This window comes from Lithobates pipiens, unplaced genomic scaffold (assembly GCF_037356315.1).
Source record: "Lithobates pipiens isolate NorthernLeopardFrog02 unplaced genomic scaffold, aLitPip1_a1.2 Scaffold_13, whole genome shotgun sequence".
NCBI lineage: Eukaryota > Metazoa > Chordata > Amphibia > Anura > Ranidae > Lithobates > Lithobates pipiens.
Genome location: NW_027507718.1, coordinates 239,141,950 through 239,160,971, shown reverse-complemented (window position 1 = coordinate 239,160,971; position 19,022 = coordinate 239,141,950). Strand labels below are relative to the sequence as shown.

Below are 19,022 nucleotides of genomic sequence, written 5' to 3'. Positions count from 1 at the left end.
GCGGTTTAAAGAGGAGTCCACCCCCCCGCCAAAACAATTTATGTTGAAAGACTTTAATTAGGACACTCACCTGTCCAAGGATCCCGCAATGTCAGCACCCCAGCCAGTTTTCCGATTGGCTCTCGGGTGCTGCCGCCATTCGTGGTAAGGGAAACTGGCAGTAAAGCCTTTCGGCTTCATAGCCGGTTCCCTACTGCATATGTGCAAAGTGCGCTGCGCTTTCCAACTGGCCCGGCAGCGGAGGAAGAATGGGGGGGGCCAAACTTCTGGGGGGGGGGACTTCACTGCAGCCAGGTGTCCCGGAAGTGGGGACAGGTACCTGTCAAAAATAGGAAGCAGATAAACAGAGCTTCCCCTTGTGAATGGAGCTCTACTTTAGGTCTTCAGCCTTTCCTGGGATATCTCCTGAGAGTCAGCCTAGAGTACTGGTATGGAGATGCAAGCCTGGAGGGCTAGAAAATGGAAAATGTTATACTTACCTGACGGTAATTTTCCTTTCCTGATGCAAAGCATGACAGCATACACGAATGGTGAGAGGCTCCGCCTCTCACCCAGTCAGGACTGGTTATACTATATTTAAATAAGTCGCTTCCCCCTAGGCGGTATTCTCTTAACTATACTCAAATGTGAAACGCACAAGGGAGGGACCTGTATGCTGTCATGCTTTGCATCAGGAAAGGAAAATTACCATCGGGCAAGTATAAAATTTTCTGTTTTCCTGACACAAAGAATGACAGCATACACAAATGGGATGTAGCACACTCACAACCTACAAGGGACGGCCATACTGAAGCATTTGAATAAACATATCATTAGATTAAAACTGAAGTCGATTCCCCTGCTTCCAATGTTGCCTGATTGACTTTGCAATAGGCAAAAAAAAAAAAATGGTTTGTAGTATATGAGCCTGGTTGGTATCCTATAACATTCTGGACCTCTGAATTTTGCCCATGAGCACAGCCATCTGATAAAGTGAGCTCTGCACTAGATTGATGACTATCTTCCTTCTATAAGCCCCTTAGGCTACTCTGACCCGAGATAATGCTATCGCCTTAGCGGACAGTGCAAGTCTTCTTGTGATACTGCCAGACCTGAAGAGGCCACTGTCTGACCTTCTAGAGAAGGATCACTTCCATGTATTTCTTCCACAGAGTCCATTACTCCAGCTTGTGGTGACGCTTGACATTTTAGTTTTGACATGCCGAAAGGGTGATGTCTTGACCCAGAAGCAAAGATGCAGACCTTCGTCTGGTGCTGGTGAAGAAGAAACTAGAGCCATTTTGTTTGATTATGGTAGCAATAAGGTAGTCTACTGTTTGATGCTTGGATCTCTGAAAGCGTTCTCAAAGACGCGATATTCTTAAGAAATACTACTTTGGTGTCACTGAACCTATTGAGGTAGTCCTGTTCAGAAGAATGACCCTAGTTGCAGTTGGGAGCAGAGGATTCATCCTGAAATTCTGCAAGATTTTCCATGTTCTAGTACACCTGGAGTTTGCCGTAGGTTCCTCCGGCTTCCACAAGGTTTCAAATAATGAAGGCGAGATCCCACAATGAGCCTTTCTAACTTGGTCTCCCAGTTGCTAGATGTAACGTAGCTGAATTTGGATACACTTGGCTCTGCTGTGCAAGGTCTGAGATCTCAGGAAGACTAAAATAGGAGTAACTTGGGCCAAAAGACTGTACTTTGTGGACATCATGACCTGTAAGGCCACCAGATCATTGCCCTTATCCCAGCTGTAAGACTACAGATCCTGGTTGAACTAGAAGGACTTGTGTCCTTTTTTCAACCTGCCCAACCATGCACTATGATCCTGATGAGGGGCGTAGAGATCACGAGTCTGGTAGCTATACAGGCTAACCTGCTGGATGTTAGTAGATCCACTGCTTCCACTTCAGGGAAGCTCCTTTTGCAGGAATGACTTCCATTCCTGAACATTGAATTTACTGCCAGGTTGAGATTCATTGAACTGAATGTTGGTATAGTGCAGCTATTCTCAACCAGAGTTCCGTGGACCCTTGGAGTTCCTCCAGAGGTTGCTAGGGGTTCCTTGCGCTGCGGTTGATGAACTACCTTTTTGATGGTGCCTACAGCGTTCAGCATCACTTTGCAAAGCCAGCAGCATGACACAAAATATTTTTTTAGTCGTCTAAGGGTGGCATTCTGAGCACACTTTTAAAGGGGAACATTCTTCCCATTGACCACCCTTGATTTCCAAGGCTTCATATTTTACCATATCCGACAGGAAGTTCTGAGACACTAGAATACAGCGATGAGATGGGACAGGTTTTACCGTTGGAAAACCTGAATAGGAGATGCCACTTGCCATAACAATAGGAGATTACCTATAGCCGTCTGTTTGGAGCATACCTGAGGCCTCCTAGGCTGTGTTGCCCAAATGACTTCCCTACTTGGGAATAACTGTACCCCTGCTGTTAGACACTTCGTCCTCCACTGGCCTATGTTATTGACTTGAGCTAGGAGGTCACCGAGAGTCAATAGACTTTTAATGATTGTTACGTCTGGAAGTTTATGAAAGTTGATAAGATTAACTATCCTTAGCCACCATTGATGGGACTAGTCTCATATGTGGGGTAATCTTCCCTGAAAATAGGAAGCAAAATCTTTCATTACCTTAGAAGGCCAGTTTATGATGTTCTTAATCTTCTTGACCATTTTAGACCATGGGATACAAACAGATGGGCTAGAGCTAGGACTTGCCTCCACATAAGTCCTAATACTGTCACCCTTCTTTTGGGCAACTCTACAGTATTCTCTTGAATGCCTAAATTATTATTATGAGATTAATTGGCCTTCCCTCTGAATCAGGGTTTGCCAGGACCTGGAGGATGTTGAGCCACCTGCATCTGTTGTCCACATAGGGAACCTGAATCCCTTGCTTCTGCAAGATGGCCACTACTGGAAGCAATGTTCTGGAAAATGTGGAAAGGTCAATGGTTGCTGAACGCGCCCGCAGTGAAATTCTCAGAAGCCTGGGTGTAGCAAAGTGCGCATGTACCCATCAGCTAGATCTAGAGAACTGTAGCAGTTTTATCCAATAATTTTGAGTGATTGTTCTCAATGACTCCATATGACATTTTGGATCTTGATCCTTTGTTACACATCTTGCCTGAATCTGCTTTCCGACTGACCATAATGGACCAATTGTTCCCGTTGGACAAGATTTGGTAACATTTGCTTAAAGCCTTGATTGCTCTAAAGAACCATAGTGGGAAGAAATTCTATTGACTTCCTTATTGCGCAAAGTGTAGCTCACCAGCACACCTGGAATCTTCCGTTGCTGTCCCAAGATTTTATTGCAGACATTTCACAACACAAAGACAAGTGCTGCACAGGCTCCACTGATCCTGAGTCTCCTGCCCAAATTTGCATTACATTTCTGCAATATAACACCTACTGGGCACATTTGAGTGCAAAAGAACTTTGCTGCTAATCAAGAGGAGCAGACTTGAGTTTAGGCGATTAAAGACGATCATGGATCTTCCAGTCTTTTCTCTAGCTCTTCTCAGGCCCTGCCACCAACTTTTTGTCCTGGGCCTAGGAGACTAGCCTAAGGCCGCGTACACACGGGCGGACTGTTCGCCCAACTTTGTCCGCTGAACAGTGTTTCAGCGGACAGTCCGCTCGTGTGTGGGCTTCAGCGGACAGTTTCAGCGGACAGTCTGACGAACAAAGTTTTTCGGAATTTCCGTAAGACAGTCCGCTGAAACTTGGTTTTGTCCGTCCAAACTTGGTTTCAGCGGACAGTCCGCTCGTGTGTAGGCAAGTTGGACGGACTAAGTATCGCGCATACTCAGAAAGGGTTTACACGGCTGAAGGTTGCATTGCAGTGTATAGGACGTCGTTTTTCTAGTCCCGTCGTACGTGCTGTACACGTCATCACGCTCGTTTTCAGCGGACTGTTCGTTCATCGTGTGTGGTCAAGTCCGTTCATGCAAATTTTGAGCGGACTGTTTGTCGGATTGTTTGACGAACAAAGTTGGGCGAACAGTCCGCCCGTGTGTACGCGGCCTAAGGGATTAGTCTCCGATTCCATCTTGAATCATATTCGAATCAACTTAGAAGAGGTATATGCCATCAGTGGGATACAACAAAGGGCTTGACTAACCCCACAGAATAGGATGGACAGCCTGCCGTCTTCATAGTGGTTACACTGCCTCACTGGTCACTCTATTTTCACTCATGGACCAAACACCACAGAGGTGTATTACTGGCCAAGTTTGCCCTCAACTCGTCTGCTGAGAACCAAATAGCCTTGGCTACTGAAGTACACTCCAACCTAGGCCATACCATAATCCTAGTATAAATCTTCATTTCCACTGCGGTTTCCGTGTTTCTGTGAAGGCTGACGTATTATCCGCTGGCAGACTGGCACTTCTGGCTAGTCTGATGAAGATTACTTGGCTTGGCCAACTGCCTCTGCAGTAAGAGTTGGGCTTTACAGAGGGGAACTTGCCTCCTCTGCTATCATGAAGACACATCTGGCCAATCTGTTGAATGCTCTTTGGCCTACTGTTTTTTTAGGCAGGAGGTACCCTTTAAACAGACTCAGCTGTTTGATTAGCTTAGTACCTGAGCCTTAGCGACTAAACATCCACCCAGTCAGTTTTCGCTTGAGTGAACACATCTGTAGTTGTGTTTTACTGCCGCCTGATATGCAACTTGGCATAGCATCTTGGCGGGCACATCAGATCACCACACTCCTCATTCTGCCCAGGATGGTCCTTATGCTTTCTTTTAGCCTGCCCCTTCTGGCAGCACTTTGAATGTATAGCAGTTTTAGAGCCAAACAGGACCTGTCACTGTTGGAAGAACAAGTTGCCACTTTCCTTTGGGGAGTGGTGCTGGTACTTAAGGGCTGGAGAGTTTTACAATCCATACTGCTCACTCACTCTTTTTTGTATACGAAAGCATACCTACCTGACCCTCACCTTATTGATCGTGGCTGGTCTCTGGGTAAGGTCATGGCTCAAGATATGAGCTGCAGGTTTGTGGTCATAATAAAATACCTGGCAGTATTGGATAGGACATAGCCTTAATAGAATATCAGTGGCCATCCACACACCCATTTGCAGACATTGAAGCAGCAAATGGATAAATATGCTCTGAGCAAGGGTTAAACCGTTTGACAGAAGCAATTACAGATTCTAGTGTACTAAACAACTACCTAAAGCACTGTTAACTAAGCAGAACACTGGGGTTTTTTTTTTTTTATTACACGCTTGCATATAGACATAATAGGTCAATGCATAGCAATAATTAAACACATTGCACCTAAACGCAAACCTTACAACGCATAGCAGCAACACAATGCATAGCAGTGACATCCATACTGAATCATCATTTTGTCATATAAGCAGTGCAATGAAGGGTTAATATACCTGACAGGATCACCTACACTAGGCAACTGCACTGTAAAGGTTAAAACAGCAAATCCAAGTATTAGAGAATTGCTACAGTGATCCAAAAACCTGCAAAGCCAGGCATTGCCGAGTTAATAGCAAGACTCACTTTGCAGCACATTAGTAGTCCTATAGACAGACAAACAAAACCTGTGAACAAATGAAACAGAACTATACACAACAGTTTAACTTACTTTGACAGCTTGTATATTAAAGAGGAAGTAAAACCTGATGAGTTTACTTCCTCTGATTCCCTGCAAAGGTAAAGCATAAGGGACTACTATGCATCGCATAGTAGTCCATTATGTGTCACTTACCTGACACAGGAGCCAGCGAAGTCACCGCTGTCCCCTGTAGTCCGGAGCATCCATCTTCTCGGTGGGTCTTGCTGCTCCGCCTCTGTCATTCGACGAAGCTGCGATGAAGTCACTCCAGCGCATGCGCACGGGAGCCGCCACTCGCGGCATATCGCTGTTGACAGCGGCACGCTCAGTCAACCAACAAAGGATAAGGGCCCCATTGTTGGTGTCAGTGGAAGGAATAGTGCCCATTGTTCATGTCAGTGGAAGGAATAGTGTCCCATTGTTCATGTCAATGGAATATGAATTGCCCTATTCATGTTAGTGGAGTGAATATTGCCCATTGTTGGTGTTAGTGGAATGAATAGTGCCCATTGTTGGGAGTGTCAGTGGAAGGATAAGGGCCCATTGTTGGTGTCAGTGGAAGGAAAAGGGCCCCATTGTTAGTGTCAGTGGAAAGAATAGTGACCCATTGTTGGTGTCAGTAGAAGGAATAGTGCCCATTGTTGGTGTAAGTAGAAGGAATATTGACTCTTTGTTGGTGTCAGTAGAAGGAATAGTGCCCCATAGTTGGTGTCAGTGAAAGAATAGTGGCCCATTGTTCGTGTCAGTGGAAGGAATAGTGGCCCATTGTTGGTGTCAGTGGAAGGATAAGGGCCCATTGTTGGTGTCAGTGGAAGGATAAGGGCCCCATTGTTAGTGTCAGTGGAAATAATAGTGGCCCATTGTTGGTGTCAGTATAAGGATAAGGACCCCATTGTTAGTGTTAGTGGAAAGAATAGTGGCCCATTGTTGGTGTCAGTGGAAGGATAAGGGCCCCATTGTTAGTGTCAGTGGAAGGAATAGTGGCCTATTGTTGGTGTCAGTGGAAGGATAAGGGCCCTATCATTAGTGTCAGTGGAAAGAATAGTGGCCCATTGTTAGTGTCAGTGGAAAGAATAGTGGCCCATTGTTGGTGTCAGTGGAAGGATACGGGTACCATTGTTAGTGTCAGTCTAAAGAATAGTGGCCCATTGTTGGTGTCAGTGGAAGGATAAGGGTAACATTGTTAGTGTCAGTCTAAAGAATACTGGCCCATTGTTGGTGTCAGTGGAGGGATAAGGGTCACATTGTTCATGTCACTGGAGAAATTAGTGCCCCATTGTTGCTGTCAGTGGAATGAATAGTGCCCCGTTGTTCATGTCAGTGGAGTGAATAGTGCCCCATTGTTGGTGTCATTGGAATGAATAGTGACCCATTGTTGGTGTCAGTAGAAGGATAAGGGCCCCATTGCTGGTGTCAGTGGAAGGAATAGTGACCCATTGTTGGTGTCAGTAGAAGGAATAGTGGCCCATTGTTGGTGTAAGTAGAAGGAATATTGACCCTTTGTTGGTATCAGTAGAAGGAATAATGCCCCGTAGTTGGTATCAGCGGAAGAAATAGAGGTCCATTGTTCGTGTCAGTGGAAGGAATAGTGGCCCATTGTTGATGTCAGTGGAAGGATAAGGGCCCCATTGTTGGTGTCAGTGCCAGAAATCGTGGCCTACTGTTGATGTCATAGAAGGTATAGTGCCCCATTGTTGGTGTCAGTGGAAGGAATAGTGCCCCATAGTTGGCATCAGTGGAAAGAATAGTGGGCCATTGTTGGTGTCAGTGGAATAATGGCCCATTGTTGATGTCAGTAGAAGGAATACTGCCCCATAGTTGGTGTCAGTGGAATGAATAGTGGCCCTTTGTTGGCGTCAGTGGAAGTAATAGTGGCCCATTGTTGGTGTCAGTAGAAGGAATAGTGCCCCATAGTTGGTGTCAGTGGAAGGAATAGTGGGCCATTGTTGGTGTCAGTAGAATAGTGGCCCATTGTTGATGTCAGTAGAAGGAATAGGACACGGCGCATCTCGGATCGACAGGAGAGTTCTGTGATTGACCCTCCTGATCACATGACGGCCGTGTCCAATCACAGCCGTCATGTGATGTAAACACAGAGCCGGTTGCTAGGCAATCGGCTCTACTCTTCTCACACAGAAGTTGTAGGTGAGGAGAGGAGAGCGGATTGCTGCAGCCAGCTGGTGATCAGTACAGTGAATATAAGCTGTTTTTTACAGATTTTTACTCACTGATCACCAATCTAGTGTCACCAAACAATGTAAAACACACATTTCCCCACACAATGTGCCCAAAACACATGTCCCAAAAAACACTTCCCCAAAACACATGTCCCCAACATATGTTCCACTAAAATCACATGTCCCAATGATTATCTGCACACATCTGTACATGATCACCTGCGTACATCTGTACATGATCACCTGTGCACATCTGTACATGATCACCTGCGTACATCTGTACATGATCACCTGTGCACATCTGTACATGATCACCTGCGCACATCTGTACATGATCACCTGCGTACATCTGTACATGATCACCTGCGCACATCTGTACATGATCACCTGCGCACATCTGTACACGATCACCTGCGTACATCTGTACATGATCACCTGCGCACATCTGTACATGATCACCTGCGCACATGTGTACATGATCACCTGCGCACATGTGTACATGATCAACCTGCGCACATCTGTACATGATCACCTGCGCACATCTGTACATGATCACCTGCGCACATCTGTACATGATCACCTGGGCACATGTGTACATGATCACCTGCGCACATGTGTACATGATCACCTGCGCACATGTGTACATGATCAACCTGCGCACATCTGTACATGATCACCTGCGCACATCTGTACATGATCACCTGCGCACATCTGTACATGATCACCTGCGCACATCTGTACATGATCACCTGGGCACATCTGTACATGATCATTTGCATACATATGTCCGTGATCACACAAACCAATTATTATACACTTAACAGAATTTTTTTTTACCAAAGACATGTAGCAGAATACATTTTGGCTTATATTTATGAAAAAATTCGATTTTATTGGATTTCTTTTAAAATAGAAAGAAGAAAATATAGTTTTTTTTTCCAAATGTGCGCTCTTTTTTCGCTTATATCGCAAAAAATGAAAAATGGAGTCGTGAATAAATACCACCAAAATAAAGCTCTATTTGTGCAAACAAAATGATAAAAATGTAATTTGGGTACAGTGTAGCATGACCGCGCAATTGTCATTGAAAGTGCGAGAGTGCTGAAAGCTGAAAAATGACCTGGGAGAGAAGGGGGTGAAAGTGCCCAGTATTGAAGTGGTTAAAGGCCGGAGTTAGGCGACCGCTGGTCTAGGTGGTATATATAAATCGCCATGTTTGTAGTCTCCTATAGAGTAGTAAGGAATAGCTGAGTGGGAGCACTCCCTAGGTGGCGCTGTTGTGTGTATTAGAGTCATTAGAAAACAATGTATGCTGTGAAGTTCCTCGCAGCGGATGAACAATGTCGAAGAAGGTGAGAGTGAAGCGCACATTCCATTACTCGGTGTGGTCACGTGCTCTCCCTCACCTCCTGTACACAGTAGTTCAGTGTTGTGTATTGCTCAGCGCTGTGTGTTGTTGATGCGCCGTGGCCCCTCCCTCTGTCTCTCTCATGGACACTCCCCGTACGATGTGAGTGGACGGCGCCCCCTACTCACTAAGCTTAGCCCCGCCCTTCTGTCATAGGGGAAGGTGCAGCACACCGTCACCCCCAGGACAGCCCGCAGTAGCAGGGAAGCCGCTGGTGTCCCTTGGCAACGGGGCTGGGGGTGGATAGAGCTGAGAGGAGACGAGTCCACACTTCTTCCGGGAGAGCAGGGAGCCGCCTCCCCCTTCTGATCTATACTTACCTGCTGCTAATCCTCAACCCTCATCACCGAACATACACCAACATGACTGAGCTCCGGAGGAGAGGCCCGGGGGAGCCCGAGCACGACAACACCAGTGACCGGGTGAGTGTGAGAGCTGGCTGACTGGGAGCAGGTCACCTGTGCGCATGGCCTAGTGAGGGCACTACTACCTTCATCTGCGGGGGGGGGCACTACTACTACCTTCATCATCGGGGGCACTACTACCTTACTACCTTCATCTGTGGGGGGGGGGGCACTACTACCTTCATCATCTGTGGGGGGCACTACCACCTTCATCGTCTGTGGGGGGCACCACTACCTTCATCGTCTGTGGGGGGCACCACTACCTTCATCGTCTGTGGGGGGCACCACTACCTTCATCGTCTGTGGGGGGCACCACTACCTTCATCGTCTGTGGGGGGCACCACTACCTTCATCGTCTGTGGGGGGCACCACTACCTTCATCGTCTGTGGGGGGCACCACTACCTTCATCGTCTGTGGGGGGCACCACTACCTTCATCGTCTGTGGGGGGCACCACTACCTTCATCGTCTGTGGGGGGCACCACTACCTTCATCGTCTGTGGGGGGCACCACTACCTTCATCGTCTGTGGGGGGCACTACCTTCATCACTGGGGGGCACTACTACCTTCATCACCGGGGGCACTGCTTTCCTGCTTTCATCCCCCTTCATCACTGGGAGGGGGCACTGCCTTCATCTATGGGGGGCACTACTTTCATCACTGGGGCACTGCCGTCATCTGTGGGGGACACTCCTACCTTCATCACCGGGGGACCCATCTGTGGGGGACACTCCTACCTTCATCACCGGGGTACACTGCCGTCATCTGTGGGGGACACTCCTACCTTCATCACCGGGGGACACTGCCGTCATCTGTGGGGGACACTCCTACCTTCATCACCGGGGTACACTGCCGTCATCTGTGGGGGACACTCCTACCTTCATCACCGGGGGACACTGCCGTCATCTGTGGGGGACACTCCTACCTTCATCACCGGGGGACACTGCCGTCATCTGTGGGGGACACTCCTACCTTCATCACCGGCGGCACTGCCGTCATCTGTGGGGGACACTCCTACCTTCATCACCGGCGGCACTGCCGTCATCTGTGGGGGACACTCCTACCTTCATCACCGGCGGCACTGCCGTCAGCTGTGGGGGACACTCCTACCTTCATCACCGGGGGACACTGCCGTCATCTGTGGGGGACACTCCTACCTTCATCACCGGCGGCACTGCCGTCATCTGTGGGGGACACTCCTACCTTCATCACCGGCGGCACTGCCGTCAGCTGTGGGGGACACTCCTACCTTCATCACCGGGGGACACTGCCGTCAGCTGTGGGGGACACTCCTACCTTCATCACCGGGGGACACTGCCGTCATCTGTGGGGGACACTCCTACCTTCATCACCGGGGGACACTGCCGTCATCTGTGGGGGACACTGCCACCTTCATCACCGGGGGACACTGCCGTCATCTGTGGGGGACACTCCTACCTTCATCACCGGGGGACACTGCCGTCATCTGTGGGGGACACTCCTACCTTCATCACCGGGGGACACTGCCGTCATCTGTGGGGGACACTCCTACCTTCATCACCGGGGGACACTGCCGTCATCTGTGGGGGACACTCCTACCTTCATCACCGGCGGCACTGCCGTCATCTGTGGGGGACACTCCTACCTTCATCACCGGGGGACACTGCCGTCATCTGTGGGGGACACTCCTACCTTCATCACCGGGGGACACTGCCGTCATCTGTGGGGGACACTCCTACCTTCATCACCGGGGGACACTCCTACCTTCATCACCGGCGGCACTGCCGTCATCTGTGGGGGACACTCCTACCTTCATCACCGGGGGACACTGCCGTCATCTGTGGGGGACACTCCTACCTTCATCACCGGGGGACACTCCTACCTTCATCACCGGCGGCAGTGCCGTCATCTTAGGGGGACACTCCTACCTTCATCAACGTGGGGACACTGCCGTCATCTGTGGGGGACACTCCTACCTTCATCACCGGGGGACACTGCCGTCATCTGTGGGGGACACTCCTACCTTCATCACCGGGGGACACTGCCGTCATCTGTGGGGGACACTCCTACCTTCATCACCGGGGGACACTGCCGTCATCTGTGGGGGACACTCCTACCTTCATCACCGGGGGACACTGCCGTCATCTGTGGGGGGACACTCCTACCTTTATCACCGGGGGCTAGAGCTGCACAATTAATCATCAAGAATCATTATCGCAATCTTGACTAAAGTGTTTGACAATTCTTTCTATACAAAGAATTTTCTCTGCTCTTCTGAAGCCACAGCCCTTAAAAGAAAGGAAAAACCGGTCAGTCTGCCAAGAATCAAAACATTCTTTATCAGTTGAACATAAGTATAAACATTGTAGCAATTTGTCAATGGAATAGACTTTGTGTGTGAAAAAAGTTTAACCACTTAAACACTAAACCTTTTTCTGACATTTGTTGGTTTAGTAAAAAATCTTTTTTTTTTTTTGCTAGAAAATTACTTAGAACCCCCAAATATTATATATATTTTTTTAGTAGACGCCCTAGAGAATAAAATGGTGGTTGTTGCAATATTTTATGTCACACTGTATTTGCGCAGCGATCAATCAAAGGCAATTTAAAAAAAAAAATTACTTTAATGAATTTAAAAAAAAAACTAACCAGTAAAGTTAGCCCTTCCCATTTTTTTTCATCACTGGGGGGCACTGCTACCTTCATTATCTGTGGGGGTGTCTGATCAGATAGTGTCCCCCATCACATAGTGTCCGCCCTGTAGTGCGCTTGCGCAGTACGGGGGACAAGAAGCCAAACATCTCTGAAGATAAACGGTGCCTATGCACTGTGCCAGGTTTAAGCCCCACCATCCAAGTGGACATAGAGTTAGAATATAAAAGAGCCGAGTGAAGCGAGGCCGTGCCCGAAGCGTGGCGAGTGAAGCGAGGCCGTGCCCGAAGCGTGGCGAGTGAAGCGAGCCTGCGAGGGGCCCTGTTACTATGAGCAACCCTATGTCCAGTTGGATGATGGGGCGCTGTTCTTCTTCGGAGATGTTCGGCTTCTCCTTGTCCCCTGTACTGAGCAAGCTCTGCGCCTGAGCAGTACGGCCCGGACACTATTCGATAGGCGGACACTTTGTGTGCAGAACAGGGGCACTGCTGCCTTCATCATCTGTGAAGGCACTATCTTCATCTGTGGTGACACTGCTAGCTTCACCATCTGTGGGGGGCGCTGCTACCTTCATCATCTGTGGCGGCCCTATCTTCATCATCTGTGGCGGCCCTATCTTCATCATCTGTGGCGGCCCTATCTTCATCATCTGTGGGGGGCACTGCTACCTTTACCATCTGTGGGGGGCACTGCTACCTTTACCATCTGTGGGGGCACTGCTACCTTTACCATCTGTGGGGGCACTATCTTCATCACTGGAGAGGACTGACTACCTTCATCATCTGTGGGGGGGGGGGGGGTACTGCTACCTTCATCTGTGGGGGGGGGTAGGTCCTAGCTTCTGTGGGCAATCATACATTCATTTCCACACCCGATTTCAGTCACATATACTCTACTCCTATTACTCTGACTTTGCTAAGCCCTCCACACATTTAGAGTGGATTCACATTAGCTCTGAAAAGTGATTCATGGTGAATCACTTTTCAGAGTGTGGCTAAACAGCTCCTGTCAGAGATTCATGAAGCAATCCTGCTGCCTCATGAATGCCAATGGGAATAATGCACCACAAATATAAGCCCCATTCACTTGACTTTCACAGGTCACATGCTTTATTTATTACAGATACTTACAGTGCCTTGCAAAAGTATTCACCCCCCTTGGCATTTTTTGTATTTTGTTGCCTCACAACCTGGAATTAATGAGGATTTGTATAATTTAATTTACGTAATATGCCCACAACTTTGAAGATGTGTTTTTATTTTTTATTTTTATTGTGTAGCAAACAACAATAAGGACAAAATAACAGAAAAAGTCAATGTGCATAACCATTCACCCCCCTAAATCCAATACTTTGTAGAGCCAACTTTTGCAGCTATCACAGCACCAAGTTGCTTTGGATAAGTCTCTATGAGCTTGCCACATCTTACCACTGGGATTTTTGCCCATTCCTTCTGGCAAAACTGCTCCAGCTCCTTCAAGTTGGATGGTTTGCGCTTGTGAACAGCAATCTTTAAGTCTGACCACAGATTTTCTATTGGATTGCAGTCTGGGCTTTGACTAGGCCATTCCGACACATTTACATGTTTCCCCTTAAACCACTCAAGTGTTGCTTTAGCAGTGTGTTTGGGGTCATTGTCCTGCTGGAAGGCGAACCTCCGTCCTAGCCTCAAATCACACACAGAGTGGTACAGGTGTTGCTCAAGAATATCCCTGTATTTAGCACCATTCATCTTTCCCTCAACTCTGACCAGTTTCCCAGTTCCGACTGCTGATGGTGTTCTTTGGGTGATGTGATCTGTTGTGTTTGTGCCAGACATAGTGTTTTCTTTGATGGCCAAAAAGTTCAGTTTAAGTCTCATCAGACCAGAGCCCCTTCCTTTATACATTATGTGAGTCTCCCACGTGCTTTTTCGTAAACTCAAAATGTGCCATTTTTTTTGCTGAAAGTAATGGCTTCTTTCTGGCCACTCTGCCATAAAGCCCAACTCTATGGAGCATACGGCTTATTGTCGTCCTATGTACAGATACTTCAGTCTCTGCTGTGGAACTCTGCAGCTCCTCCAGGGTTACCTTAGGTCTCTGTGTTGCCTCTCTGATTTAATACCCTCCTTGCCCGGTCCGTGCGTTTTGGTGTGCGGCCGCCTCCTGGCAGATTTTCTGTTGTGCCATGTTCTTTCCCTTTTTGGTTATGATAGATTTGATGGTGCTCCTAGAGATCATCAAAGATTTGGATATTTTTTTATAACCTAACCCTGACTTGTACTTCTCAACAATATTGCCTCTTACTTGTTTGGAGAGTTCACTGGTCTTCATGGCAGTGTTTGGTTAGTGGTGCCTCTTGCTTAGGTGTTGCAGCCTCTGGGGCCTTTCAAAAAGGTGTGTATATGTAATGGCAGATCATGTGACATTTAGATCACCCACAGGTGGACATCATTTCACTAATTATGTGACTTCTGAAGGTAATTGGTTGCACCAGAGCTTTTTATGGGCTTCATAACAAAGGGGGTGAATACATACACACATGCCAATTATCAGTTTTTTTTTTATTTCTGAAAAATAGTTTTATGTATATATTTTTCTAATTTTACTTCACCAACTTGGACTATTGTGTTCTGATCCATCACATATAATTCAGATGAAAAAAACATTGAAGTAAAGGCTGTAATGTAACAAAATAGGTAAAAGGCCAAGGGGAGTGAATACCGTATATACTCGAGTATAGGCCGACCCGAATATAAGCCGAGGTCCCCAATTTACCCCCAAAAAACTGGAAAAAATTATTGACTCGTGTATAAGCCGAGGGTGAGACATGCCTGTCCATCCCTGTGTGTCGTCCATCCCTGTGTGTGTCCATGCATCCGTGTGTGTGTGTGTCCATGCATCCGTGTGTGTGTGTGTGTCCATGCATCCGTGTGTGTGTGTGTGTGTGTCCATGCATCCGTGTGTGTGTGTGTCCATGCATCCGTGTGTGTGTGTGTGTGTGTGTCCATGCATCCGTGTGTGTGTGTGTCCATCCATCCCTGTGTGTGTGCATGCATCCGTGTGTGTGTGTGTGTGTGTGTGTGTGTGTGTGTGTGTGTGTGTGTGTGTCCATGCATCCGTGTGTGTCCATCCATCCCTGTGTGTGCATGCATCCGTGTGTGTGTGTGTGTGTGTGTGTGTGTGTGTGTGTGTGTGTGTGTGTGTCCGTGCAGCCTGCCTGTGTCCGTCCAGCCTGTGTCCGTCCCGGCCTGCGTCCCGTCCCGGCCTGCGTCCCGGCCTGCGTCCCGTCCCGGCCTGCGTCCCGGCCCGTCCCGCAGCTCTTCGTCGGTGGCCATTCTAGGATTCAAAAGCCGCGCCTCCGTCGGTGATAGGCGGAACACTCAATTTCCCACTGACTGCTGGGAAATTGAGTGTTCCGCCTATCGGATGTCCGTGATAGGCGGAACACTCAATTTCCCAGCAGTCAGTGGTCCGCCTATCATGGACGTCCGCTCATCCTCATACTACGGACGAGGATGAGAGGACGTCCGTGATAGGCGGAACACAGACTGCTGGGAAATTCAGTGTTCCGCCTATCACAGGCGAAGGCGGAGACGGAGGCGCGGCCTTTGAATCCTAGAATGGCCGCTGTCTGTCTGCTCGACACGCTGATCGGGCAGACAGACAGCGATGACTCGAGTATAAGCCGAGGGGGGCACTTTCAGCCTCAAAAAAGAGGCTGAAAATCTCGGCTTATACTCGAGTATATACGGTACCTTTTCAAGGCACTGTATATAGCACTGCCAACTTGACTTGCTGCTTTTTAAAGTTTCTGTGACACAAAGCCTTGTGGCTCTGTTATGTAAACAGCCCTTTCTGGCTTTAGGTATGTGGGCAGTCGGGTTGACGTTAAATCCATAGCTAAGTTACCACCCCCTGGCCACCAAGGTGAAAGAGACCTTGAATTCTGCAACATAGTCACTATGCCCTGTGACTAGACACTGCTGTGTCACACATTTGGGGGGGGGGGGGGGGGGGGGGACCGGGTACATGGTTTTGACAGGGACCTGCTCCCACTAGCGAGTAAGATCACCAATCAGCAATCTACTACATTTCCGACCCCCACCTCCCCCCCCCCCCCCCCCCCCCTGCTGCCTTCTGGGACATACACAGGTCCCGGAAGACAGCGGGACCATTCAAAAAGTGCAGTGCGACTCACGCACACTTGTAGGAAACCGGCTGCGAAGCCTGAAGATTCCACTGCAGGTTTCACTTTTTTACAATGCCGGTGACAGGTAAGTGTCAAATATTAAAGGTCAACGGCTACAGTATTTGTAGCTGCTGACTCTTAATTTTTTTTTCTCACTTTTCAGACTGGAGCTCCTCCTTTTTAAACAGGTTCTTTAGTCTGTTTGAAAAAAAAAAAAGTAAAAGTCAGCAGCTACAAATACTATAATAAAAGGACACTTGCTTATTCAGGGATCCAGCATTGTCCTCACCAGGGGCGCATCTTCGCCAGTCTTTGCAACCAGCATCATAAAGTGGTTGTAAAGGCAGAAGGTTTTTTACCTTAATGCATTCTATGCATTAAGGTAAAAAGCCTTCTGTGTGCAGCAGCACCCCCTAATCACTTACCTGAGGTCCCTCTACATTCAGTGTCATTACGTGTTATAGGAATGTCTCCCCTGCCCGGGACTTCCCTCCTAATTGGCTGAGACAGCAGCGTGGTGCCATTGGCTCCCACTGCTGTCAAAGTCGGTCAGCTAATGAAAATAGAAAGGGGTGGGGCTGGGCCACAGCTCTGTGCCCGAATGCATACAAGGTGCTGTGACTTAGCTTGGGTGCCCCTATAGCAAGCTGCTTGCTGTGGGGGCACTAAACAGATGGAAGGGGCCAGGAGCACAGAAGAGGCACCTGAGAAGAGGAGGATCAGGGCATCTCTGTGCAAATCCAATGCAACAGAGCAGGTAAGTATGACATGTTTCTTTTTTTTTTATTAAAAAAATAACAGACTTTACAATCACTTTAACTATAGGAAGGTGGCTGTGACTCCTTGTGGCGTCACAGGTTCCCCCTACGCATGTGTGAACTGCGCTGCACTTTGTAAATGGTCCGAGAAGACTGCGTGTAGGGGGGATCGCCTAGGCAATTCCTTCAGAAGTGTGGATTGGGTACACATCAAAACTAGGTATCTGTCCACCCCCCCCCCCCCCCCCCAAGAAATGTGGTAGAGGAGAACATAAAGTGGAACTTCCCCCTTTAGCCTAGGTTTGCACTAACAGCGGTAATTAAATTGTGCGAGTCCAACTGAAGTCCCAATTTGGAGGGCGATTTCAGAGACATCCGTGCCAGTTTCCTCACAGATGTCAGTGGAAATCGCACCCCCCAAATCGCCAAAAGTAGTACAGAAACTACTTTTGAGAATTTGGACAGTGAATTGTCCATCGATGTAAACAAGGGCTTAGGTTCCGCTTTAAAGCTGATTGGTTAAACTTTCACTTTAACGAATCCATTTGAGCCAAGCTGCCCCCAACAATTGTATATAGCTTCAGCCGCATACATTACTCAACACCGTTTTTCAGCTGTGGGAAACAAACCTCCATTCCACCCAAAACAAAATTGCGTTAGGTGACATATTGCATTTAGGTTACCAAAGTTTGCTGCCCCAACCTTGCCACTTTTGTGCCTCCTTTGCTTTGCTATGCTTGGGTCCTATGGAGCCACCTTGTCATGTTAAACTCACAGAGTACTTCATCCCGACATGCAGATGTTGTCTGTGTGTATGGGCACACACGCACAATGACGCTAGCACAGACTAGCCAATGGGATGTATGGATTTCATTAGAAAAGATGGGATCTGTAGATCAGAGGCTTTCAGTGAGGGACCACATAAGCACTCACTGGCCAAAATTTCAGGGAAGAAGCACAGAGGAAGGTGGAGGCTGTGGCTAATAACCAGATTTAAACACTGGAAATATTTCAAAATTATATATTTTTTCCAATGCTAAGCCGGTGAAAAGAAACGTATTGCTGTTAATTGCTGGATATAACAAAGAGGGATTAGAACACCTGTTGGTTTTTACTGCTGTCTGTGCCCCATTTGAAAAAAAAATGATCCTCTTTATGTACTATTAACACCAAGAGTGAAAGAGGAAATCCCACATTTTGGGTTGTCCCCTGAACAGGAATAGAGGGGAAATCTTCCAATGGGGACACTAGTTTTGGTGACAACCAGGAATTTGCTCACTCTGGAGGGATTTCCCCACACTTCCTGTTTTGCCTTTGGGACAGGAAGTGAAGGAAAATCTCCCCAATGGGGGGGGGGGGGGGACTCTCTAAGCAAACGGACAGTTTAATGTCCTTCAGACTTTAGGGGAGCTGGACTGTGGCCAGTGGGAGTTGAAATTGTCCTGGTGTCAGTGGTAGGAATAGTGTCCCATCATTGGTGTCTATAGAAGGAATAGTGTCTCATTGTTGGTGAGAGGAATAGTACCCTATTGTTGGTGTTGGTGGAAGGGATTATACCTCATGCTTGGTGTCAGTGGGAGGAATAGTACTGAATGGTTGGTGTCAATGGGAGGAATAGTGGCCCATTGTGTTGGTGAAAGGGATCATGCCCCATCATTGGTGTTGGTGGAAGGGATTGTACCTCATGGTCGGTGTCAGTGGGAGGAATAGTGTCCCATTGTTGGTGTCAGTGGGAGGAATAGTACTGAATAGTTGGTGTCAGTGGGAGGAATAGTGGCCCATTGTTGGTGTCAGTGGGAGGAATAGTGGCCCATTGTTGGTGTCAGTGGGAGGAATAGTGCCCCATTGTTGGTGTCAGTGGGAGGAATAGTGCCCCATTGTTGGTG

At 48.0% G+C, this 19,022-nt stretch overlaps 1 protein-coding gene across 1 annotated transcript in view; it reads left to right on the top strand.

Annotated features, from left to right (window-relative positions):
• Positions 1-9,310: 9,310 nt before the first annotated feature.
• Positions 9,311-19,022, top strand: part of CDS1 (CDP-diacylglycerol synthase 1) — a 110,009-nt gene continuing 100,297 nt past the window's right edge. The window contains exon 1 of the mRNA XM_077476409.1: positions 9,311-9,595. Coding sequence (XP_077332535.1) covers positions 9,536-9,595 — 60 coding nt within the window. The 5' untranslated portion in view covers positions 9,311-9,535. The remainder of the gene's footprint in view (positions 9,596-19,022) is intronic.